Below are 26,253 nucleotides of genomic sequence, written 5' to 3' on the forward strand. Positions count from 1 at the left end.
TTTTTTTTTTTTTTTTTTTTTTAATGTTTTTATTTATTTTTGAGACAGAGAGAGACAGAGCATGAACGGGGGAGGGGCTGAGAGAGAGAAGGAGACACAGAATCAGAAGCAGGCTCCAGGCTCTGAGGCATCAGCCCAGAGCCCGACGCGGGGCTCGAACTCACGGACCGCGAGATCGTGACCTGAGCTGAAGTCGGACGCTTAACCGACTGAGCCACCCAGGCGCCCCTAGATACACATCTTTTTATTTATTTATTTTTAATTTATTTTTTTTTTCAACGTTTATTTATTTTTGGGACAGAGAGAGACAGAGCATGAACGGGGGAGGGGCTGAGAGAGAGAAGGAGACACAGAATCAGAAGCAGGCTCCAGGCTCTGAGGCATCAGCCCAGAGCCCGATGCGGGGCTCGAACTCATGGACCGCGAGATCGTGACCTGGCTGAAGTCGGACGCTTAACCGACTGCGCCACCCAGGCGCCCCAATACACATCTTTTTAAAAAATGTTCTCCTTCCACGCTTCCGTGAGGCTAGACCCTGTGTGCACCGGCCAGCCAGCCAACAGGCACGGCAGCAGGGCAGTGACATTCGTCTGGGAGATAAATGACTTCATTCCCATTGTGCTCAGCCATGAGATTTTAACACTTGAAGGAGTGATGGATGCTGTAGCCAGACTTCAAAAATAGATTGTACAACAGGGATACTAATTGTCTTCCTGGAGATTTTGGAGACAGTCCTTAAAGCATCTGAGTTGTGGAGTGCTCTGGCAGTGCAGGGTTCCTGTACTGAGTGAATGGTGTAGACTGTGCATTGTAGTCCTTGCTCCAGTTTTGAAAAGCGGCCCACCAAGGTGGCATCAGGGTGCTTGCTGTCAGTCAGCATGGAGAGCGGCTGACACCCTTCCAGTGTATGGGGTTGATGGTAGGCGCCATCGTGGGGAGAAGCATCCTCACTGGGAGAATGTTGTAGACTGATGTTTTGTACTTCTAATGGAAATATTTGTGACCAAGGAAGCATTATTGATTTTAAAGATTGGGTTGAGGGGCACCTGGATGGCTCAGTTGGTGAAGCGTCCGACTTCAGCTCTGGTCATGATCTCACGGTCTGTGAGTTCGAGCCCAGTGTCAGGCTCTATGCTGACAGCTTGGAGCCTGGAGCCTGCTTCGGATTCTGTGTCTCCCTCTCTTTCTTTGCCCTCCCTTACTCATTCTCTGTCTCTCTCTCTCAAAAAGTAAACATTAAAAAAAAAAAAAAAGATTGGATTGAGAATATTGTTTTGCAGTAAGACCTGAAATTAACGTCTTATTTATTCAATCAGCAAATCTTTACTGAGTATCTGCTCTGTGCCAAAGATATTGTTAGGTACTGGGGTTTACATTTGTTGCGTATATTTTCACGAGAGATCATTGAACTGCTTAGCAGGTAGTGACTGAAGGTTGCAATGAGAATCACGAAGGACGTACACAAGGTGACAGGACAGGGAAGAGGGGTGGAGGGACTACAAGCCATCTGCCCAGGGAGGGACTTTGCGAAGGCAGGTTTGTGGGGTCAGATAAAGGATCATTGGAGTAGAGGGGATAGAGGCCTGAGGAGGGACAGAGGGGGCCAGTGCCGCAAGAGCTTGGTGGCCAGGTGGGGAGGGTTGGGGATGTGATGGGGGAGCCAGGAAGGCTGGTGGCACAGAGCCTGATGAGGCCACCGAAAGGCATTTGGTTATTTGAGCCCTGGGGGACCCCTGAGGGATTTTGAATGGGATGGGTTGTATGAGATGCACCTACTTCTCTTTCAGAGAACTCTTTTTAAAAAGGGGGGCGTTGGGGTGCCTGGGTGGCTCAGTCGGTTAAGCGGCCAACTTCGGCTCAGGTCATGATCTCGTGGTTCGTGGGTTCGAGTCCCGCGTCAGGGTCTGTGCCAACAGTTCAGAGCCTGGAGCCTGCTTCAGATTCTGTGTCTCCCTCTCTCTCTGCCCCTCTCCAATCACACACACACACTCTCTCTCTCCCAAAAATAAACAAAATGTCAAAAAAAAAGAAACTTGAAGGGGGGGGCGCACCTGGGTGTCTTCCAACTCTTGATCCCCCTCCCGCTTGTGCACATGCTCTTTCTCTCAAGATAAATAAATAAACATTAAAAAAAGAAAGACTTTATTTTTTCAGAGAAGTTTCAGGTTCCCAGCACAGTTGAAGAGAAGGTACAGAAATACTTTATATACCCCTGTCCCTGCGCTCACACCGCCTCCCCCGTTGTCAGCATCCCCCACCAGAGTGGGACGTTCGTTACAATTGATGAAACTCCGCGGACACATCATAATCAACCAGAGTCCGTAGTTTACTTTAGGACTCACTTTTGGTGGTGTACATTCTGTGGGTTTGGACAAATGTAAAATGGCACGTATCTGCCATTATGGTATCAGTATTTTCACTGCCCTAAAAATCTCGTGCTTTTGTTTTTTCATCCCCTCCCCCGCCACCCCTGACAACCATTGATCTTCTAACTGTCTCCATAGTGTTTTGCCTTTTCCAGAATGTTACATAGTTGGAATAATAGAGGATGTGGCCTTTTCAGATTGGCTTCTTTCATTAATACGCATTTAAGGTTCCTTTCTGTCTTTTCACGATTTAATAGTCCATGTATTTTTAGCGCCGAATAACATTCTGTCTTCTGAATGGACCACAGTTGATTTATACATGCACCTACTGAAGGACATCTTAGCTGCTTGCAACTTTTGACAATTATGAGTAAAGCTGCCATAGATATCTGAGTAAAGGTCTGTGTGTGAACGTACGTTTTCAGCTCCTTTAGGCGAATACCAAGGTATCTAAGTGCGAGATCATATCATAAGATTATGTTTTTTTTTTTTTTTTTTTTTAAGTAGGTTCTATGCCTAACATGGGGCTCAAACTCACGATCCCAAGATCAAGAGTTGCATGCTGTATGGACTGAGCCAGCTAGGTGCCCCAGGTTATGTTTAGTTTTGTAAAAAAACCACCAGATGGTCTTCCAGAGTGATCGTACCATTTCGCATTCCCACCAGCAATGAATGAGAGTCCCTGTTGGACCATCCTCACCAGTATCTGGTGTTGTCAGTGTTCTGGATTTTAGCTGTTCTAATAGGCGTGCATCTCATTTTTTTTAATTAAAAATTTTTTCTTTATTTTAGAGAGTGCACGAGTGGGGGAGAGGGGCAGAGGGAGAGAGCGAGTGAGTGACTCTTAAGCAGTCAGTGTGGAGCCTGATCCTAGGACCCTGTCTGTGATCATGACCTGGGCCAAAATCGAGAGTCGGAAGCTCAACCGACTGAGCCACCCAGGTGCCCCACGTGTGTCTTATTTTAATTTGCATTTCCTTGATGACATATGATGTGGAACATCTTTTCATGTGCCTATTTGCCATCTGTAGATCTTTGGTGAGGTGTCTTATTAGGTCTTTGGTCCATTTTTTAACCTGGTTGTTTGTTTTCTTATTGTTGAGTTTTAAGAGTTCTTCATATGGTTTGGGTAACAGTCCTTTATCAAATGTGTCTTTTGCAAATCTTTTCTTCCAGTCTGTGGTTTGTCTTCTCATTCTCTTGACATTTTCTTTTGCAGAATTTTTTAGTTTTAATGAAGTCTAGCTTATCAGTTATTTCTTCCTTGGATCATACCTTTAGTGTTGTATCTAAAAATCTCATCACCATGGGATGCCTGGGTAGCTCAATCAGTTCAGCGTCCAACTCTTGATGTCAGCTCAGGTCTTGATCTCAAGGGTCATGAACTCAAGCCCTGCATTGGGCTCCACACTGGGTATGGAGCCTACTTAAAGTGAAGTAAAATAAAATAAAATGTCATCACCATACTCAGCGTCGTCCAGGTTTTGTCCTGTGTTATTTTGTAGGAGTTTTATAGTTTTGTGTTTAAAAAAAAATTTTTTTTTTCAACGTTTTATTTTATTTTTGGGACAGAGAGAGACAGAGCATGAACGGGCGAGGGGGCAGAGAGAGAGGGAGACACAGAATCGGAAACAGGCTCCAGGCTCTGAGCCATCAGCCCAGAGCCCGACGCGGGGCTCGAACTCACGGACCGTGAGATCGTGACCTGGTTGAAGTCGGACGCTTAACCGACTGCACCACCCAGGCGCCCCCCCCAAAAAAAATTTTTTTTTTTTAATCTTCATTTATTTTTGAGAGAGAGACAGCGTGTGAGTGGGGGAGGAGCAGAGAGAGAGGGAGACATAGAATCGGAAGCAGGCTCTGGGCTCCGAGCTGTCAGCACAGAGCCCGACACGGGGCTTGAACCCACAAACCGTGAGATCATGACCTGAGCCAAAGTCAGTCGCTTAACCGACTGAGCCACCCAGGTGCCCCTATAGTTTTGTGTTTTACATTTAAGCCTGTGATCCATTTTGAGTTAATTTTTGTGAAGGGTATAAGCTCTGTATCTAGATTGCTTTTTTCTTTTTTTCTTTCTTTTTCTCTTTCTTTCTTTTTCTCCTTCCTTCCTTCCTTCCTTCCTTCCTTCCTTCCTTCCTTCTTTCTTTTTTTTCATGTGGACGTCTGCTTGTTCCAGCGCTGTTTGTTGAAAAGACAACATGTGCCCCATTGCATTGCCTTGGCTCCTTTGTCAGGGATCAGTTAAATATATTCGGGCAGGTCTGTTTCTGGGCTCTGTATTTTGTTCTTTTGATTTATTTGTTCTGCCAATACCACACTGCCTTGATTACTATAGCTCTAGAGTATGTTTGGCAGCCAGGTAGTATCGTCCTCTAGCTTTGTTCTTCTCCTTCAGTATTGTGTTGGATCGTGGCTATTCTGGTTCTTTGCTTCTCCGTGTAAATTTAAAATAGTTTTGTCGATAACCACAACATAATTTGCCTGGACTTTGATTTAGATTGCATTCCCAACTGTAAATCAAGTTGGGAAGAGTTGACATCTGGACAGTTTCAAATCTTCCTACCCATGAACATGGGGTATCTTTCCGTTTATTTGGTTCTCTGATTTTGTTCGTGAGAGTTTTGTAGTTTTCTTCATATTGATCTTATACGTATTTTGTTAGATTTGGGCACAAGTATTTCATTTGGGGGAATGCTAATATAAATGGAATTGTGTTTTTAATTTCAAATTCCACTTGTTCATTGCTGGTATATAGGAAAGCAGTTGGCTTTTGTATGTTAAGCTTGTATCATCACCTTGCTATGATTGCTTATTAGTTTCAGTTTTTTGTTGATTCTTTCAGGCTTTCTACATAGATGATTATGTCATCTGCAAAGACAGTTTTATTCTTTTCTACTCTATCTTTTGTGTCTTTTTCTTGTCTTATTGCATTGGCTAGGACTTCCAGTGTGATGTTGAAAAGGAGTGGTGAGATAGGGAGCTCCTTCCCTTGCACCTGATCACAGTGGGGAAGCTTTGAGTTTCTCACCATTAAGTGTGCTATTAGCTGTTGTTTTTTTATAGGTATTCCTTGTCCACTTGAGGAAATTTCTCTCTATTCCTAGTTTACTGAAGTTTTTAGGATGAATAGGTGTTGGAGAGCTGTTCCTTCTTTTTCTTCTTTTTTGCAATAATTTTATTGAGGTATAATTTACATGCCATATAATTTACCCGTTTATTGAAGTGTACAAGTTGGGGCGCCTGGGTGGCTCAGTTGGTTAAGCATCCAACTCTTGGTTTTGGCTCAGGTCATGATCTCACGGTTCGTGGGTTTGAGCCCCACATGGGACTCTGTGTGGACAGTGTGGAGCCTCCTTGGGATCCTGTCTCTCCTTCTCTCTCTGCCCCTTCCCTGCTTGCTCTCTCTCTCACAAAATAATAAACTTTAAGAAAAATTTGTGCCAAGTATTTAAGAAATAAAGTATATAGTTCAGTGGTTTTTAGTGTATTCATGGAGATATGGAATCATCACTACAACCAGTTTTAGAGTTTTGTCGTCATTCTAAAAAGAAACCCCATACCATTTAACGGTCACCTCCACCCACATTCCCATCTTCTTCCAGCCCTAGGCTGTCACTGATTTACTTTCTGTCTCTTTAGGTTTGCTTATTCTGGGCATTTCATATAAATGGAATCAATATGTGGTCCTGTGTGTCTGGCTTCTTTCACTTAGCATCATGTTTTCAAGGTTCATCATGTTATGCATGGATCAGAACTTCATTCCTTTTTATTGCTGAATAATATTCCATGGTGTGGATATACTGTTGTTTTGATGGACAATTGGTGTTGTTTTAAATTTTTACTGTTATGAAGGTAATATTATGAACATTTGTGGACAAATTTTTGTGTAGACGTATGTTTTCATTTCTCCTGGATATACAACTAGGAGTAGAATTGCTGGGTCATGTGGTAACTCTGTTTAACCTTTGAAGAGCTGCCAGACCCTTTCATAGTGGCTGCATCATTTTATTTTCTACCAGCAACGTATGAGGGTTTCAGTTTCTTCACATTCTTATTAACACATATCTTTTTTTATTATTATCATAGCCATCCTAGTGTTTAAAGTGATGTTTCATTGTGGTTTCATTTTGCATTTCCCTGATGATTAATAATGGTGAGCATCTTTGTTGTGCTTCTTGGCCACTTTTTTAATGTTTATTTATTTTAGAGAGAGAGAAAGAGTGCAACCAGGGTAGATGCAGAGAGAGGGGGACAGAGGATCCGAAGCGGGTTCTGGGCTGACAGCAGAGAGCCCAACACGGGACTTGAACTCACAAACTGTGAGATCATGACCTGAGCTGAAGTCAGATGCTCAACTGACTGAGCCCCCCAGGTGCCCCAAATTTTTGGCCACTTTTATGTCTTCTTTGGAGAAACATGTATTCGGATCCTTTGTCCATTTAAGAATTGTCTTTTTGTTATTTTTAAGAGTTCTCTATATGTTCTGGATGCAAATGCATTATGAGATATGTGATTAACAAATATTTTTCCCAATTCTGTGAGTAGTCTTTTCAGTGTCTTGGTGGTGTTTTTTGGAGCACGAAAGTTTTTAATTCCGATGAAGTCACAGAGTTCATTCCCACTGCTGGGTGTGAGCTTAGGTTCTAGAGGGCAGCTGTGGGAGCAGGAGAGCAGGCATTAGAAGAATGTCGCAGAGGCCCAGGTGAGACACGTGATGGCTTCCTCCTGGGCATGGCCACAGCTGGTGAGAAGGGGCCAGGTGTGAGGTAGGTTAGGCAATAGAGTTGATGGAACGAGGTGAGGGGTTGCTCTGGGGGTGAAGGAGAGGGAGAAGTCAGGCACGGATGCTAGGATTTCAGCCCCAAAAATTGATTCAAAATTTGATTATACTGCCCATTATCTGCCACAGAATTGTGATAATTTTTAATCTGTGCTGGGGCATGCAAGTGAAGGGATCCTTACACATTTTTGAAGTTGATAGTGTTATCGTTGATTGCGCCAAGGAGATGATTCCAGGGACTCTGTCCTTCCACGAATACCTCCTAAGCCACCGCAAATAAACGTATAATCCAAGTTAGAATAGTGTACCTGCCCTGCAGATGAGTTTCGAGGCAAATCCTCCGGCCCCTTCTAACCAGGCCGCAGTCTCAGATCCCTTCGTATGGAGATTATGGAGCTGACAAGTGAATGGTATCAGATCAAGGGAATGAATTTTTAAATTTGACAGAGCTGCTTTGAGGAAAATGGCTTTGAAAGGAGGAAATAGTACTAGCTGACATTTGTGAAGTGCTTAGTCCTTCCACTTGCTTCCGAGGAGGTCTCGTCCGCTAAAGCAGAAATTAGAACATTTTGGTTCGGAAAATTTTGGTTTATGCATGTAGTGTGTTCGCTGCAGCTTTTCTGCACAGGTTAAAAATCGTGTTCTGGCGGAATATTTAATGAAATGGCAAATGCTTCTGGTTTATAAAGTGAAAAACTGTGTGTGTCTGCACATGTGTGTCTGTCACTACCTGTAGATATAGCATGTCTCTGTACGATGGGATTATTATTTTTTTTAATGTTTTATTATTTATTTTTGAGAGAGAGAGAGAGAGAGAGCGTGAGCGGGGCAGGGGCAGAGAGAGAGGGACACACAGAATCCCAAGCAGGTTCCAGGCTCTGAGCTGTCAGCACGGACTCCCCGACGCGGGACTCAACTCACCAGCCGTGAGATCATGACCTGAGCCAAAGTCGGACACTCAACCGACTGAGCCACCTGGGCACCCCCGTACAATGGGATTATTAATGCCATTTATTTAGTTCTTTGTAATTTTCCATACTTCAAAAATTTTACAGTTTGTTTTGAGAGAAGGGGGGAGGGGCAGAGAGGGAGACAGAGAATCCCCAGCAGGTTCTGCGCTGTCAGCGCAGAGCCCGATGTGGGGCTCGAACCCATGAACCATGAGATCATGACATGAGCTGAAACGAAGAGTTGGACACTTAACCGACTGAGCCACCCAGGCGCCCCTCAATTTTTTTTGTAAATTTGAGATAGAGTGTGCGTGCCTTCGAGCTGAGGGTGGGGAGATGAGAGGGACAGAGAGAGAGAAGGAGAGAGAAGAAGAATCTTAAGTAGGCTCCACCTTCAGCACAGAGCCCAACGTGGGGCTCAATCCCACCACGGTGGGATCCTGACCTGAGCCAAAATCAAGAGTTGGACACTGAACTGAGTGAGCCACTTAGGCACCCCTCAATTTTTTGATGGTGAACATTTATAACTGTTTAAACAAAATTTCATTTTAAAAACTTGGTATAAATTATGGCTTCTCAGTGTGTTCGCATGTACACGCCCATCAAGGAAACAAAGCCTTTAACTGCTCCTATGCTGCCTTACGCTTGAAGATGGAAAGATTGTTGAAATAGCAACAGTGTCCTCATCTGTACAATGGGGATAACAGTGGTCCTGATTTGGCGAGGATTTAATGGGTTAGTGTGCTAAGGATAGTTTCTATGAAGTAATAGCATTAGCGATTAGCGCTATTGCTATTGTCATTCTTTGCATTTTGGATTATTGTCCCATGTCCTTAAGCGATCTACCTCCTTTCCCGTGGTATCTGTCAGCAACTGTTTTCACTTGAGTGCATGAGGCCATTTCATTTTCATTTGATTCCTGCATCATCTGAGTCTCGCCCACCTTTCTGGAGTACTTGCATAAATCAAGGAATAGTCTTGCCCTTGCCTAGTTACAGGTTTATGAACCGTGCTGCTGTATGGACGGCACAGCATTCACCATCCAGATGCCTGTTGCGTCAGCCATTTAAAACTATGTGTGTGCTCACTTCAGCGGCACATGTGCTGAAGCTATGTGAGCTTGGGCACGTTTCGGAACCTCCCAGAGCTTCAACCTCTGCTACAAAGGGATGTATCAGTCAATTTTCTTTCTTTTTTTTTTCAAAATAAAAAAAAAAATTTAGAGAGGGACAGAGAACGCGCAAGAGGGGGGGAGGGGGAGAGAGAGAGGAGAGAAGAGTTTTTTTTTTTTTTAATGTTTGTTTATTTTGAGAGAGAGAGAGGGAAACAATCCCAAGCAGGCTTCACTCTGTCAGCACAGAGCCCAACTCGGGGCTCGAACCCACGAACCGTGAGATCATGACCTGAGCCAAAATCAAGAGTCAGATGCTTAGCTGGCTGAGCCACCCAGGTGCCCAGAGAGAGAGAGAGAGAGAGAGAGAGAGAGGATATCTCGAGCAGGCTCCATGCTCAGCGCAGAGTCCAACATGGGGCTCGATCCCATAACCCTAGGATCATGACCTGAGCCGAAATCAAGAGTCAGCTGCTCAACCAACTGAGCCACCCAGGGGCCCCAGTCAATTTTCTTAACCATCACAGAGGGATGTGATTCTTATTATTACCATTAGAGGAGCTCTCACAAATTACACTGCTTGCTTCTTCGTATTGACTATTGTGATTATCAAATGAAACAGGAATCTGAAAATGCTTGGATCACTGGGTATGCCATAGAGATCCAGGGGGGTATTATTCCTGCAGTGAGTTGAGGCAAGATTGGAGAAAAGGAGATTATTTTGTTGGTCTTCCACTCTTGTCACTCCTTCCTTCCTTGCAGATTTTCCTCGTACACAACTCATTCATCCATTCAGTAAATACTCACTGAGTGCCTCTGATATGCCTGATCCTTTTCGAGGTGCTGGGGGCTACAGAGGTGAGTGAGGCAGATGTGGCCCTGCTCTTGTGGGCCTTACAGACCAGTGATGGTAGAGGGGGTCAGGCAGAGACGGCCAGTCAAAAGAGAAGGCAGAAGAAGTGTGAGCAAGTAAAGCAGAGAGAGGGGACCAGAGAGGGCTTGGTGGTGGTGGTAGGAAGCACACTGTAGGGGATGGTCAGGCGGGACCTCGTGGATAAGGGGACATTTTAGCAGACACCCATATGCTGAGAAGAAGCAAAATCTGAGTGACACCTGGAGAAAGAGCATTCCAGGTGGGAGGGACAGCCCAGTGTTGGGGCCCCTGGGTGAGAATGAGTTGGGTGTGAGTTTCGTTATAAGAGAATTTGAAGTTGGTCAGTCAGCTTTATAGAAATCAAAAAGCCAGAGTTCAGCAGACCGCAAATCCGGCATCCTAACAAGTTCTTACTAGAGGGACTTAAAGTCTCCGTAGAACTGAAGGACTAGAATATACCCCTCCAGCTCTAATCAGGATCGGGCACCGCCTGTAGCTGCTGCTTGTCTGTCAGAGCTGTGATGGCGCGATTGGAAAGACTCAGGACCTGGAGCGAGAAGACCTGGACTCAGGTCTCGTCTTTGTGGTCACGGGCAAGTCTTGTGACCCTTGGGTCCTCAGGCCCTTCTCCTCAAAGTTGGAGGTGACGCCACTGATCTCACAGGTGGGACAAGGAGTAAATGAGGGGCTGAACCCTTCATAAATGACAACACACTGTGTAAGGACTGAGTCTCTTTATTGCGGGAGGCTTTGAACTCAGAGTGCCAAGAGGTACGGGTGTCAGGGTGGAGCAGGTGCATCGCGGAGGGTCTGAGCATCGAGGGGGCTGCAGGCATCCAGCTGGGGGACGTGCTTCTCTACTGTCTCGACACAGCGAGTGTATTTCCACCAGGACTGGTTCGTTGTCCTTCTGGGACAATGGCTTTCCTCTTTCTCTTCATGTTCTGTCCGTCCTCACGAGCTTTGTACTTCAGGATGTTTCCAGTGAAGCCTTTCCTACTACTCTGTCCCTCTTATCAAGACCTACAGCTTCGCACCCAATCACATGTGGTTTTGTGTGTCTTCACTGTTTCTTTTGCCTGCCTGGCTAGATCATAAACTGCTCGAGAATAAGAACTGTTTCTAATATTCTTTCTGTTTCTCCGTAGTATTTATTAGCACAGTATAAATTATAGAGGCCAGTACATATTGACGTGCACGTTGAATTAAAGTGCTCGAAGTAATCTTAATGACCCCTGGTTTACTTTCTCCGTTGAAATAAGCCGCAGCTCTAATTTTTCCCCACCTGCAACTTCCTCACGCCCACCGTTAAACATGACTTCTCTTTGGCGTGACCAGACGTAGAAAGAATTACAACGCCTTGTTCTTTAGCCCCCAGGTTTCCCCAGATGCCAATCAAACGTTCCTTTTCCTGCCTGAAGATCATCTGCGGAAACCTCAGCCATGGCATCAGTATCAGAACCGGTTACCTTCAGAGAGTTCTGCCCTTTGTACTATCTCCTCAATGCCATTCCCACAAAGGTCCAGAAGGGTTTCCGCTCCGTCGTGGTCTACCTCACAGCTCTCGACACCAATGGGGACTACATCGCGGTGGGCAGCAGCATCGGCATGCTCTATCTGTACTGCAGACACTTCAACCAGATGAAGAAGTACAACTTTGAGGTGAGTCTTGCTTTTCTTTACTCCTTAGTATGCAAGAGGCATGGCCGACGTTGGACACGCTCGTGTCTCCTAGGATGGGGTAATTGACTTCCGATTTGGCCTTAGTATCTCACCCAAACACTACTTGAAAACCATCTTTAATTGAAGTGGAATATAACTAGACGTTGGTTTGTTTTTGTTTTTACTTTTCTCCCCCTGCCTCTAGAAGTTTAGCACCACTTTAAAAGAGAACATTTTAGTGTTAATATGGAATAGAAAACTTTGGAAGTTGGTACTTTCTTCTACATATTTTTGTTTCTCAGGGTACCTTGACTGACTCAGTTAAATGATCTCTAGTTATTGTGCTGAAATTATTATGAAGAAAGGACTAGTATCAGTATTGGCTAGCTACCCAAACAGGTACATCTGAAATAAGATCTCTCCTTATAGAACATTGCTGTTAGAATCTCAGCCAACCTCTGTTCTGTGTTGGTTGACTTCAGGCATTGCACGTCTGTGTATTGTAGATGCTGGCAGGCACTAAATAAATATTGACACATCATCGTCAAATTCACCTACTTAGTCGATATCTGTGGTTTATTGAGTACGCGGCTTTTGTGAGAGACTCCCAAGGTGACTGAGTTATGGCTTCTCCCTCATGGCCTGGTGTGGCTCTACTCTTCCTGTAGTTAGTGGGCTTTTATGGACGTCTTTAGACAAGACTTTTGTGTTTAGGAGTGCCTGGGTGGCTCACTCAGTTGGGCGTCCAGCTTCGGCTCAGGTCATGATGTTACATTTCATGGGTTCGAGTCCTGCGTCAGGCTCTGTGCTGACAGCTCAGAGCCTGGAGCCTGCTTCAGGTTCTGTGTCTCCCTCTCTCTCTGCCCCTTTCCCACTCATACTCTGTCTCTCTCTCTCTCTCAAAAGAAATAAACAGTAAAAAAAGAAAAAAGAAAACAAAATGATAGACCTGATTAAAACGTATCAATAATTATATTAAGTGGAAATGATCTGTACTTATCAATTAAAAGAAGTTACTGGAATGGAGGAAAAAATTATGAACCAACTATATATTGTTCATAAGAAACTCAATTAAAAATTAAAAGGATGGGGGCGCCCGGGTGGCTCAGTCTGTTAAGCGTCCGACTTCAGCTCAGGTCATGATCTTGTGGTCCATGAGTTCAAGCTCTGCGTTGGGCTCTGCACTGACAGCTCAGAGCCTGGAGCCTGCTTCAGATTCTGTGGCCCCCTCTCTCTCCGCCCCACCCCTGCTTGTGCTCTGTCTCTCTCTCTGTTGTTCAGAAATGAATAAACATTAAACAAAATTAAAAGGATGGAGAAAGGTATGTCATGTAAATGCTAATTCAAAGAAAGTTGGAGTGGCGATGTGAATATCAAAGTAGTCTGAGCAAAGAAATAACTAAGGTTAAAGAGAGCCATTCCGTTGGAAAAGACACAGCAGCCTTAAATGTGTGTACCTTAACAAGCAAACTCCACAATAGACGGAGCAAAAAGTCTCATAACTGAAAAACCAAGAAATCCACAATTCTAGTTGGAGACTTCAGCACTCGTCTCTCAAGGATATAGAAATATAGAAGAGCTGAGTGACACCATCAGCTGACATTGTCTCATTGACATTTACAGAACGTTCCACCCAACAGCAGATGAGGGTGTGTTCCTCGTAAATAAACGTGGAACATTCACTGAGACCATATTCTGGGTCATAAAACGTGTCTCAACAAGTTTAAAGTAGAGCAGACTTTGGTTCTCTGTTTCACTCTGTTTTCTCACTTTTTAGTTGAAGTGTACTTGACATAAAGCGTACAAATTTCAAATGTACAACTTGGTGAATTAGCCTAGTTGTACAGCTGTGTGATCCCTAGATCAAGATGCAGAACGTCTTCAGCAGTCCAGTAGACTCCCAGCGCCGGCTGCCAGTCAGTACTCCTCTCGCGGGTGCCTGCTCTTCTGACCTCTAACACTGCAGGGTACATTTGCTAGCCCCTTAGGTTTTAATTCACTGCTAGGTCATCTTTGGCATTAAGGTGTAGTGTTGGAGCATGCGCGCGCGCGCGTGTGTGTGTGTTCCAGAAAGTGTATTTGGATGGAAGTGGAACACAGGGCAAGGATATGGAGCAGTGTGGGTTAAGGCCAGAAAGGCGGGTGGAGCCTCGCACATGAGACTGTAGGCTGGAACCTGCTTCTGGGGCAGGGTCAGCTCTGGGACCCTTGTGGGCTGTGTGGGCTAGGGGCCAAGTGTGAATTCAGACCCTTTACTCGGTTGCATTTCAACCCAGTTCTCTGTTATAAAACACATGTGGCTTATTGATACCATTGTATTATCCTTTTTAAAATATAATTATATGACTGTTTTTTAAAGTTCACCACCAAACTCACAAAAACTTAGAGAAAAGCGAGTGTAATGTTCCCCGGAATGAAACTACAGTTACCCCTGACCGCCAGTTTTATAGTTTTACCTAGAATTAGCATTCTCTTTATCCTATGATGAGCCTCATGAGCTTTGAAGGAAGGTGATGTCCTAGCACCAGGGGTGCCCAGAGTTTGGGAGAATCAAGTACAAATTCTTGGAATCAGCAGATGAAGAGGGGACTCCAGGAAAAGTCATATATTATATGTATACGTCCACTGGCTTTCTCTGACGGAGGGATCAGAAAAAAATGTATTTTACTGGGGCCAAAATCCAAACTTGACAGCCCCAAGTATCCAAAACATTTTTCAAGCACCCATTTGGTATAGAATACAAACCCGTAATTGTGGAAAATCACAAAGGAAGTGCAAAATAAAAATTCCGTTTTGGAAAGAACACGGAATTTGGAATCAGAATACTGGGGTGGGAAAAGAAAGCTAAATATCCGTCTGTAAAACATACGGGAAAAGGTCTGCAGGAGCACTCCTGACTCTCCATCATGATTCTCTAAATCTCTGTGGGGCCTGAGAATGGGGTAGGCTGAGGGAGGGGGTGTGAAGAAGTATCTTTTTGTTTTCTTTAAATGCGGTGGAATCATTCGAATTTTTTGGTAACAAGAATGTTTTCCTATTTCCTTGTTTTGGGTTTTTTTTTTTTTTTTTAATGTTTTTGAAGTTTATTTTCGACAGAGAGACAGAGTGAGCGAGGGACAGGCAGAGAGAGGGGGAGAGAGAGAATCCCGGGTAGGCTGTGCGCTGTCAGCACGGAGCCCAATGTGGGGCTTTACCTCACAAACTGTGAGAGCACGACCTGAGCCAAAATCAAGAGTTGGACGCTCAACTGACCGAGCCACCCAGGCGCCCCCGTATTTACTTGCATCAACACAACAACACAAAGCTCTGTTTTGAGTGTTGGCTGTCGGTTATTAGCTACGTGATCCTAGAGATGGATTAACTGTTTTGTTGTTCTGGTCATTTTTGTCCTCAGAGCTGGCTAGGTCTTAGAATAATTTGGCACGATTCCCATGTTTTTCAAATAAAGAAATGGTAAGATTCCTGCTCCACGCCACACAGCTGGTTGCCTGACCATTATGCTCGCTTCCTATGAGAGAAGACAGGGCCTCCACAAAAGTCTGGATTTGGAAGACAGTGGAAACCAGATTCAGAGTCTCTGGAATTTCCAAGTGAAAATTGAGAGACGCATCAACTAGTTTCATTTAGGGGAAATCTAAGATTTTATAGGAAGGTAAATAAAAATAAAAGTTAGTCTACCCTCTCATGAACCCATGTGTGGCATGGATGAAAGATGATGTTTTTAAATGAAGTTCTGTTTCTAAAGAAGGAAAGCAGACCTTATATGTGCTAAATACAGCCTGTCGTGTGTTTTCAAGAATAATACTTTTGGAAACCTTTTTTCCTACACGAGTTAGTGGGAGAGGGCAGATGGAGACACAAGAAGTTCTTCTAGCTCGTGCCAAAAGCACAAGAAACTGTGAGGAGCTAATAACGAGTATAAAAATGTTATAAACTTGTTAAATATATGGGTGTGAAATACGTAAGAACAGAGCGGAACGATAAGTTGACCTGAGCTTCTGATTTTCTCTTTGGAAAGTAATTGTATAACCTCTCTTCTTAGCATTCGGTGAATGGCAGAAATTCCACGGATTCGCCTCCAGAGCAGTCTCTGCACTACCTGGTTCTCACTTCTGCAGCTTGTCTGCACTTGGGTCTCCAGGAGTTCATTCAATAAGTACCCAGTGCGGGGACACCTGGGTGGCTCCGTCGGTTGAGTGTCCGACTTCGGCTCAGGTCATGATCTCGCAGTGTGTGAGTTCGAGTCCTGCATCAGGCTCTGTGCTGACAGCTCGGAGCCTGGAGCCTGCTTTGGATTCTTTGTCTCCCTCTCTGTCTGCACCGCTCCCCTCCCCCCCCCCAACACACACACTCTGTTTCTTTCTCCTTCAAAAATAAATAAACATTAAAAAAGAAAAAAGTACCCAGTGCTCACCGTGTGCTAGGCCCGCTTGAGGTCCTGGAGAGGCACAGAACAGGGCAGGCAAGGCCCCTGCCCTCAGGGGACTCGGAGTCTAGTGGGGAGCCAGAGCCGCCAACACACAGACGAACAAGAAGGGGGTCTGAGGGGAGAATAAAGCAGAGGAGGGGGTGAGGAGCTGCAGCGCGGGACGTCGCAATTTTAAATAGCAAGTTCAGGGAAGGGCTCGCTGAGCAGTGACAGCTGAATGGAGACCCAAAGACAGTGAGCAGCATGATGGACGTGCTGTTACAGCGGGGGCAGAATATTCCCAGTGGAAGGAAGGAGAGGCCTGAGCATGGGAACATGTCTGTGATGTTTTCCAGTCAGGAAACTCATGCTTCAGAATGTTATGAATGTTTCCTTGACTTTTACCAAGTATGTGTGTGTGTATATACGTGTGTGTGTGTGTGTGTGTGTGTGTGTGTGTGTGTATTTTTTTTTTTTAAGTTTACTCATTTATTTCAACAGAGAGAGTGCATGCATGTGAGAGAAAACAGGGTAGGGGCAGAAGGAGAAGGAGAGAGGATCTTAGGCAGACTCCATGCCCCGCACAGAGCCCGACTTGGGACTCGATCCCACAGACCTTGAGATCATGACCTGAGCTGAAATCAAGAGTTGGATGCTTAACGGACTAATTAGGATCCTATGATCTAAATTCTGGCATGTCAGTAGCATTGCGGTATAGGGTTTCACTGGTATCCTCAGCATGGATTGCTTCAACTCATTAACTAATGGTAATTTAAAATTGTATTTGCAATTGTAATGACTCCAGAAGAGTCAAGATACTAATGGCAAAAGAACAAGATGGGAGAGGTTGCTCTACTGGGTTAGCAAGGCTTATAAACCTTTAGTAATTAAGCTGATTGTGGTTGTTAGCACAAGAATAGATAAAGAATCAGATCAAAAAGAATAGAACAGAGAACCCAGAAAATCCATACATATATGATCGCTTGAGGTTTTGCAAAGATGCTATTACAAGGTTGTTCTACTAAATGGTGTGGGACATTTGGATATGAGTATTTGGGGGAAAGTGAAACTTGAAACCTACCTCACTTTAGATGTTTATTTTGTCTCAACACTTTAAAGGTATTATATCATCATCACCACTGCTGGGACTCCTGCTAGCCGTCGAATTGTTTTCCTTTGTAGGTAATCTGCCTTCTGTCTCTAAGATTTCTCTAGCGGTGGTGTCCCAGGCCCTAGGGACTTCCTTCAAGTCCAGTGGATGTTCCCTACTCCAATTTGCCCTATGGAAGTAAGGAAATTATTCCAGAAAAGGGGATGCTTTGATTTAACTTTTGGATCATCAAATAGTTATGTAAATATTTAAACTTTAAACTGTGGTTCTGTGTTAGTAAAAGAAGGATAAAAGTGAAACAGTTCTTTTGAATTTGATGAATATCTTACTAGAGTCTTCTTAAATGTTTCTAGGTATTTTCGACCTATTGTTTGATATGCTAGCAGTTTCTCCTAAAGGTTAAGCTTTGGCATATCGAGAGACACTCATGAAGAAAGCCTTGTCACATTTCACAGCTCCCATGAGCTCACTCGCAAAGAACGCTTCCCCTTCGTACAGTTTTGTCCTGTGTATGAAGGGAAAACCGCCTGCCAAGGAGCCTGAAGAGGTTGGTGGAATGCTACCCTGGTGGTGAAGTGTTTGTTCAGAAAATCATCACTGGCTTCTTTCAAATCAGTCTCTTCTTAAATTTTTTTATCGCTAGATTTCCATTTTGAGGGGGGTTAAGTTGCCACAAGGCAACAAGAAGTGCTCCTGGGAAGTTGGGAAGGAGGGAAATGTAAGAGTCAGCATACAATAGATGAGCCCTGAAAGGGACAGGGTCTCCTTAAAGAGACCGAAGAGTGACTCCCAGGCCAGAATAAGACTGAACTGTCCCTACATCAAAAGAAAAAAGGAGGGGTACCTGAGTGGCTCAGTCGCTTAAGCGTGCGACTTTGACCCAGGTTAGCCCCGCGTTGGGCTCTCTGCTGTCAGCACGGAGCCCGCTTCAGATCCTCTGTCCACCCACCCCCCCCCCCGCCCCTCCTCTGCTCATCCTCTCTCTCTCAGAATAAATAAACTTAAAAAAAAAGAAGAAGAAAAGAGGACGTGACGGCAGGAAGAGAGCGTATAGTCTGCTGGGTAACTTGGGAAAAATCGGGCCGAATTACCCGTGCAGCTGGGAGTCCCTTTGAGAGCTGAGACCCCCTTGGCATGGCCGGCCCTAACGCTTACCGTGGCTTGCTCAGAAATTGCTCCCTGCTAGCCAAGCAGCTTTTGACTGAGACTTGCTGCCCATGCGCATCAGCCAGTGGGGAAGAATGTACAGGTCCTACGTACGTGAGCATTCTGGTTTGTGTGACCGTTAGTTCTTTATAAAGTAATAAACTGGCTTTTTGGCTCAAACTTTAACTTCTTGTGCATGAGATGCCCACAAGGCAACCACCCTGGGCACTGAACACAATAGGACACTGAAAAAACTGAGTTTCTGAGTCAGGAAGGTTGAGGGCCAGAGCCTCCACGTGCTGGCTCACCAGTCTGAGTCTGTGTTGGGCACGTGTGTGCACCGTAGTGCGTAAGGGCATGTGCACATGTGATGAAGCTGTGAAAAGCAAGGGGATAAATTCCAATTCCAGGATAGTGGTTTTGGTGGCATGAGGGTATGCAGGTAGGGAGAAGGGCCCAGAGGGCTTCAAAGGTGCCCTCGACGTTCCCTTTTCCAGGCTGGGTCGGGACTCCGTGGACATTCATTTTATGACCATCTAAGCAGTTGTCTAAGTCATGTCGTATGTAGTCTTGTATATGTGAACATATTTCATCATTGTAGAAATGGAAACGAGAGACTCCCATGCCACGAGGCACTTGGGATTCAGCCAACTGGCATCGTGAAGGCAGCAATCTTGTCCGCCCCGCCCCTCGTACCCGTCGGAGCTGACCATGTCCTTCCCGTGGCCCCCCCCGTACCTGTGTGTCAGTGACAGTAATGCTTGGTTCCTGTATGTGTTGATGGGTCTTGTCCTTTTCCTGGACCGTGAGAGCCCCTGAAAGGGACACGTTGTTCGTGTCCACACGACAAGCACAGTGAAGCCATCAGTAAACACGATTGCTTAATCTTCAGCGTGCATCTCATTGTAAATCAGCAATGCATTTATTTAATTTTTTAATGTTTATTTCGAGAGAGAGAGAGAGAGAGAGAGACAGAGTGTGAGTGGGGGAGGGGCAGAGAGAGAGGGGGAGACACAGAATCCGAAGCAGACTCCAGGCTCTGAGCTGTCAGCACAGAGCCTGACGTGGGCTCGAACTCACAAACTGCAAGATCATGACCCCAGCCAAAGCTGGACGCTTAACCGACTGAGCCATGCAGGCGCCCCTGTAAAGATCCCATTTTTAAATAATATCTTAAATGAAGGATTGGCTTTATGCAATAGAAATACTGTTTAAAAAGATGGATGGTGGCTTTGTGCCTTCCGTTTTCTAAAACAGGTTTTGTGTATCCTGATCCAGTCGTAAAAAATAAGCCTCGAATATTTTCTCCACCTGTGTCTTTTTATTCTGTGTGGCACTTGGTGATAGCCTCATCTCAATTACCCTCTCTCCCTGCGGGGGTGTATGTAACTGGGGAGCCCTGAGCCTGCCGCTGTGCCCACCCAGAACCACCCTTCCCACTGGCGCTCCCGGCCTGTGACTGGGTGCAGCTGGGACACAAGGCACACCTACCCCCATGAAGCTGGTGACTCCTGACAAGTGACGCTGGCTTGGGGGTTCCTGATGGCAAGGCCACAACTTTCTAGAACTGCACTGCGGTTGGAGATTAGCCTGTGCAACTCCCCTTCCTTCCCTTGTCTCCATCTCGGGTCGCAGACCTGCACTGTGAGTTGACAGTTCTCCCCGCCTCTTCCGGCTGGGTTTGCCCAGACAGATGTTGCGTGTGTCTGCTTCCACTGGCAGGTCCTGCTTTTTGGCAGACTCGTGCTAACGCAACGGTGTGGTTCGGTCTTCCGGGCCTTCGATAGCCTGCTTCCGCCAGTTACCATGACGGGAGGGTTGAATCCATCCACAGAAATAGTGCATTTGTCTTTCTGTCTGTTTCTGCTTCACGTATTTTTAAAAATTGTGGTAAAACATACAGAACATAAAATTTATCATTTTTCCATTTTTAAGTGTATATAGTTCAGTGGTATTCAATATAGTCACGTTGTTGTGTTGTTTCATGCATTTTAAAGCTCTGTTGTTTGGTACTTATACATTTAGGATTGTTGTCTATTTATTGAATGGATCCTTTTATCACTATGTAGTATCTCTTTTTTATCTCTGGTGATATTCCTTGTCTACTTGGGTGGTGGTATAGCCTCTCCTGCTTGCTTACAATCAGAGTTTGCCTGGTAGATCTTTTTCCATTCTTACCTTTAGTTTATCTGTGCCTTTATAACTAAAGTGCATTTCTTGAAGATAACATGAAGTCAGGTCTTATTTTTTTATTCAGTTTAACAATCTCTAGTTTCTTTTAAGTTTATTTATTTTGAGAGAGAGAGAGAGAGAGAGCACGTACACAAGTAGGGGAGGGGCAGAGAGGGGGGTGGGGAGAGGGAGAGAGAATCCCAAGCAGGCTCTGCACTTACAGTGCAGACGTGAGGCTCAAACTCATGAACTGCGAGATCATGACCCGAGCTGAAGCCAGATGTTTAACCAACTAAGCCACCCAGGCGCCCCTGCTTTTTTTTTTTTCTTTTTAAGTAATCTTTATGCCCAGCATGAGGATTGAACTCACGACCCTGAGATTGAGAGTCGCAAGCCCTACCGACTGAGCCAGCCAGACGGCCTGATAATTGGCATATTTAGGCCATTTATATTGAATGTAATTATTGATATGGTTGGGTTTAAGTCAGTTTCTCGGCCTGACAGCTACTGACACCTTGGTCTGGGGTGCTCTCCTGGGTATTGTAGGTGTTTAGCAGCATCCCTGCTTTCTGCCTACCAGATGGCGTTTGTATCACCTCCAATTGCAGCAACCTCCAGAAACTGTCACATGCCCCATGGACAGGCTGGGGGACAGACTTGTCCCCAGTTGAGAGCCATCAGTTAGGTCTACCATCTTGGTAATTGTGTTCTGCTTATCCCACCTGTTCTTTATTATCTTGTTTTGTTTATTTTCTTTTCCTGCTGTCTTTCAGACTAATTATTTTTTCATATTTCTATTTTATGTCCACTATGGCTTGTTAGGCCCTCCCGCTTTTCTTTCTTAGCAGTTTTTCTAGGATTTACAACATGTGTCCTTTGACTTCTCTCCGTCGACCCTCAAGTAATGTAACATCACTTCACAAATAACATAAGAACTATTCAACAGTTTATTTTACTTGCAGATTTTGTGTCGCCGACATATGGAAATAGAATTGATTAATGTGTATTTTACTTCCATCGTATTTTATAGATTTCTTAGGGTTTTCTACACAGGTGATCACTTCTGCCTGTGCAGGAAGCATTTTACTTCATTTTTGCCAATGTGTATGCCTTTGCTTTTTTTTTTTTTTTTTTTTTACTTGAGTGACTGCACTTGCTGGGACCTCCAATACAATGTCCACAGTAAGAATGGACATCTTTGCCTTGGCGTGTACGTGCGTTAGCTGTAGATTCCTCGTAGATGCTTTTTGTTTCTACTTAATTCTGTTCCTAGTTTTCCGAGAGTTTTTTAGTCATGAATGAGTATGGAAGTTTGTCATATTTTTTCTGAATCTGTTGAGATGATAACATGATTTTCTTCTTTATTCTATTAATATGGCATATTACATGTATTGAGTTTGATTGTTAATCCAAATGTGTATTACTTCTGTAAACCCCACTGTGTAATGATGTATTATCCTTTTTAAAATCTTGCTATCTTCCTTTCGGTAATATTTTATTACAGTTTTTTTTTTTTTTTTTTGTATCGATATTCATGAGGGATGTTAGCCTATAAGGTTTTGTTTTGTTTTGTTTTGTTTTTGGCCTTTAGTTTTCTTACGATGTCTCTGGCCTTTCTCATCTAAACGTAAATGTCTCGTACTCTTGATTTTTTGCTTGTCTGAATGTCTCTGTGTCTCTAAGTTGTTTAAACAGATCTCTATTCAAAGCTAACAGTTTTTCTATCTTAGCACTTTGAAGATGATCTTCCATTGTCTTCTGGTCTCCATTGTTTCTGTTGAGAAGTTTTGTTTTTTTTAAAGAATTTTCTTTTTTTTTTTTGAGAGTGAGCATGCACGTGCATGTACGTGTGCAGGGGAGGGGCAGGACGAGAGGGAGAAGGAGGATCTTAAGCAGGCTGCATGCACAGCATGGAGCCCAATGAGGGGCTCGATCTCACCACCAGGAGACCATGACCTGAACCAAAACCGAGAGTCAGATGCTTAACCAACTGAACCACCCAGGTGCCCCTAAACATTTTATTTTCAAGCACTCTCTACACCCAACAAGGGGCTTGAACTCACAACCCCAAAATCGAGAGTCACGCACTCGACCAACCGAGCCAGCCAGGTGCCCCGAGAAGTTTGGTTTTTAATAATTACTCATATCTGGTCATGTGCCCTTTTTTCTGACATGTCAATATCTTCTCGGCATCTGAGGTTTTAGCCTTTCACTACACAGTGTGTATATGTGGATTTCTTTCTGTTAAACTTTTTCAAGGCTTGTGCTCCTGAGGACACGGGTCTTTCATGAATTCTGGGTAACTTTTAGCCCTTATCTCTGAAGATGTTGCCTTCTGTTACCCTCTTTTCTTCTGGCATCCCAATTAGATGGATCTTTGGATTCTGTCCCCTAGGACTCTGCTCTTTCACGTTTCTTATCTTTTCCTCTCTGTACGTGGCACAGATCTGTCATCTAGTTCAATAATTTTCTGTCAGCTCTGACTGATCTGCTATTTAATCACCCATTAAGATTTTAAATTCTTTTGACTCTTTCATTTCTATTTCCGATAGTAGGTTACTATTATGTTTTAAATTCTGTATATATTTCTTTAAAATGTTAAGCATATTTCTTTTATGCTCTGGGTCTCTTCGATCTAAATGCTGTACTTGGGTGGAGGCAAAGGGTTGTACAATTCTGTTATTGTGTTAAAAAATTATTTTTTTCATGTTTATTTACTTTTGAGAGAAAGAGAGAGAGCGTGTTGGGGGGGGGGGGGGCAGAGAGAGAGAGAGAGGGAGACCCAGAATCCGAAGCAGGCTCCAGGCTCCAAGGTGTCAGCACAGAGCCCAACGTGGGGCTCAAACTCACAAACTGTGAGACCATGACCTGAGCCGAAGTCAGACGCTTAACCAACTGAGCCCCCCAGGAGTCCCTGTTACTGTGTTTTTTTAGTTGATTCTTCTTCATGGGGCCTTTTTCCCATGATGGTTTCTAATTAGAAGCTCTGTGACTGGTCCTAATACGTGTGAATATGAGGGACCTGGGTCGAGACTGTGTCCCACAGATGGGGTTTAGACTCCCTCTGCCAGGCCTCTTGGCGTGCAGCTAACATAGATGCACTTCAGGTCAACTGCCTGGCATGGAGCTCTTTTTGAGTAGAAACAGAAGATAAATTCAAACTCAGATGCTGAATAGGGCAGGCTGGTGGTGACAGATTCTTGGGGAACATTCTTCTCTTTTATTCACTCTAGCCAATGTCTGAGAGAAGACAGAGTTCCTTGTCAGCTCCATTTGCCAGCAAATAGATTTTTCCCTAGTTTACACTTTGATGGTTAGGCCTTCAGGGGGTCTTCAGGGGCTTTTGCAGGGGATGGCCGTTCCAGTTCCCACCTCATCTGGCCTGAAGCCTTGTCCGCATTTAGCCCTGTTCAGCTCAGGAAACCAAGGCTCTTGGTGTTGGTCAGACAGTTCTGAGGCAGCCCGTAGCTTCAGGGCTGCCTTCTGTTCTGGTTTGACAGTATTCTTATCGGCTTTGGCCTCTGTTGATTTTTACTTCCTAGAGATCAGCTATGCATTTAAAAGGGTGTTTTGTGTATCTTACTCAGCATTTCTAGATGTTTGGAGAGGAACGTTTTTCAGAATAGCTACACTCATACTATAGGAAGTTGAAGCCTCGTATTTTGTTTCCATCTAAAGTATAGCTAAGTATTGATATTCTGATTCTTGTGATGTTTTGGTTCTTAAGAACTGTAACACTAATGATCATATTAAATAGCGTTAAGTCACAATGTTAGTTTATTAAAAAGCATGTGTACGTGCATCGCACATAGATACTCAGGCTTCCAGCCCACCTGAATGATGATTTTTATTTTGAAACCACTCATTCAGAAAAATTACACCACCGCTTTGTGCTATGACACGGCAAGGTCTCCAATAAGGGATCTTGATTCCTGATGTGGTGGCAGTTCTAATAATTATGAATTCGCAGGACAGTATTGTCTTCACCAGCCTGCTGCCATGTCAACACTGTCCACGTCTAAAGCATGTTCTGGCACTGTCTTTCCTCAGAGCAGCGCCAGTGGATTCTGCTCACGGCATCAGCACTCGTGTTTTCCACGCCGCAGATGATAAAGTCCCCTTATTTTCCTTCTTCTCCATCTGCGGGGAGCCTCCCATCTGCGGGGCCTGCGGATTCCCACTCAGCGCAGAGAGCAGCGAGGCAGGGCCTCCGGTCACACTTAGGCGTGAATCCCAACTCTTGACTCCTCCGGTGCTGTGTCCTTACACAAACCACTTAACCTTTGTCAAACGAAGAAAACCACAGCACCTGCCCTCACGGATGCGTGAGGAATCAAGGAGGTAATGCACGTGAAGTGCTTACCGGGTCGCCTGGCTCAGAATGCTCAGTAAAGGAGAGCCGCTGTGCTGTTCTCCTTGGTGCTGTCATCATGGCAAACAGGTCTTAACAGAGTCTTCTTTCTCCATCAGGGTTTACTGCCTTCCTGCCCGTTCAGCTTGCCACTTCTCTCCACGAGGCACGTATGACCTCCGGCCTCCGGCCCGAACTATAGCAAAAGGCCCCCGGCTGGTCTCGCCGCCTGGTCGCACTTCCTCCTCCTTCTGTGCTACACCCAATCAGGGTTATCAGAAACACTTCTGACCATACACCGGCAAAGTCAGGAATCTTCCTGGGCTCCCCTTTGCCTTCCTATAGCTTAAGATCCAAAGCCCTTCCCCTACATCACGATCTCATCAGATATATTTAGAGCCCCTGAGAATACCCTGAAAGCTGTAAAGTACCAGATGAAAGCGAGCGCAGTCATCACCACCCCCACTGGCTGTAGGCGGCTTTTCATGTGCCCGGCTCATTGCCACAGCTCAGCTTTAAGAGGGCGGGACTGCGACCTACTTCAGTTTATGTTACCATAGCAGCTGACTCCGTACCCTGAATGTGGAGGGTATACCTCCACATTTGATAGATTGAATACCGTGTAAATTACTGCATCCAAATATAGGGATCAAAGTGTTTTATTGGAGCTCTTGCCGTATATCTTAGCGGGGTCAAATGGTTGCGTGAGTTTTCTGAATGAATGGTTTCACTCAGTGGGCCTGGAAGCCTTGAGTATCTGTGTGCAGTGCTTGTACGTGTGCTTTTTTTGTTAATTTTTTGTTATTTATTTGGGGGAGAGAGAGAGGGGGAGACACAGAATCCAAAGCAGGCTCCAGGCTCCGAGATGTCAGCACAGAGCCCAATGCAGGGCTCGAACTCCCGAACTGTGAGATCATGACCTGAACTGAAGTCAGACGCTTAACCGACTGAGCCACCCAGGCGCCCCTTGTACATGTGCTTTTAAGTATAGCAATGTATTAAGTTTGAGTTAGCGTTACTTAATTTGATTATTGATCTAAGAACAAATTTCAGATGCATCACCTCCTGGATCCGTGCAGCTAGCCTGTGCTGCAGGCAGACCGTCAACTGCAGTGATTGAATGACTTGTCCATGTTAAGAGAAGAAAGCAGAGCTTGGATCTGGGGTAGATAAGCTCTTCTTACTCCAGATTCCTGTTCTGGGCAGGAAACAGCTCTCCAAGCCCCTGGTACTCTCTTGATCAGTACTTAGAATATTCACACTCAATTGATCAGCATTTCCTTCATTAGAAATGTAGTTTTTTTAATTTGTCATTTCAAAGA

The 26,253-nt window shown here is 44.7% G+C and overlaps 1 protein-coding gene and 1 non-coding gene across 6 annotated transcripts in view; one reads left to right on the top strand and one right to left on the bottom strand.

The window, feature by feature from the left end:
- TECPR2 (tectonin beta-propeller repeat containing 2) overlaps window positions 1-26,253 on the top strand; it is a 106,358-nt gene that overhangs the window by 2,626 nt on the left and 77,479 nt on the right. For 4 of the 5 annotated variants that reach the window (XM_040478291.1, XM_040478292.1, XM_040478293.1 and 1 more), the window contains exon 2: window positions 11,453-11,743. In XM_040478291.1, coding sequence (XP_040334225.1) covers window positions 11,525-11,743 — 219 coding nt within the window. In that variant the 5' untranslated portion in view covers window positions 11,453-11,524. Of the gene's footprint in view, window positions 1-9,969; window positions 10,066-11,452; window positions 11,744-26,253 lie in introns of all 5 variants that reach the window. The other variant, XM_040478290.1, reaches the window with a different exon arrangement.
- TRNAE-CUC (transfer RNA glutamic acid (anticodon CUC)) lies at window positions 20,926-20,998 on the bottom strand. Its single transcript has one exon. It is a non-coding gene; the product is annotated as a tRNA-Glu (tRNA).

This window comes from Herpailurus yagouaroundi, unplaced genomic scaffold (assembly GCF_014898765.1).
Source record: "Herpailurus yagouaroundi ecotype Mexico unplaced genomic scaffold, PumYag 141, whole genome shotgun sequence".
Classification (NCBI taxonomy): Eukaryota; Metazoa; Chordata; class Mammalia; order Carnivora; family Felidae; genus Herpailurus; species Herpailurus yagouaroundi.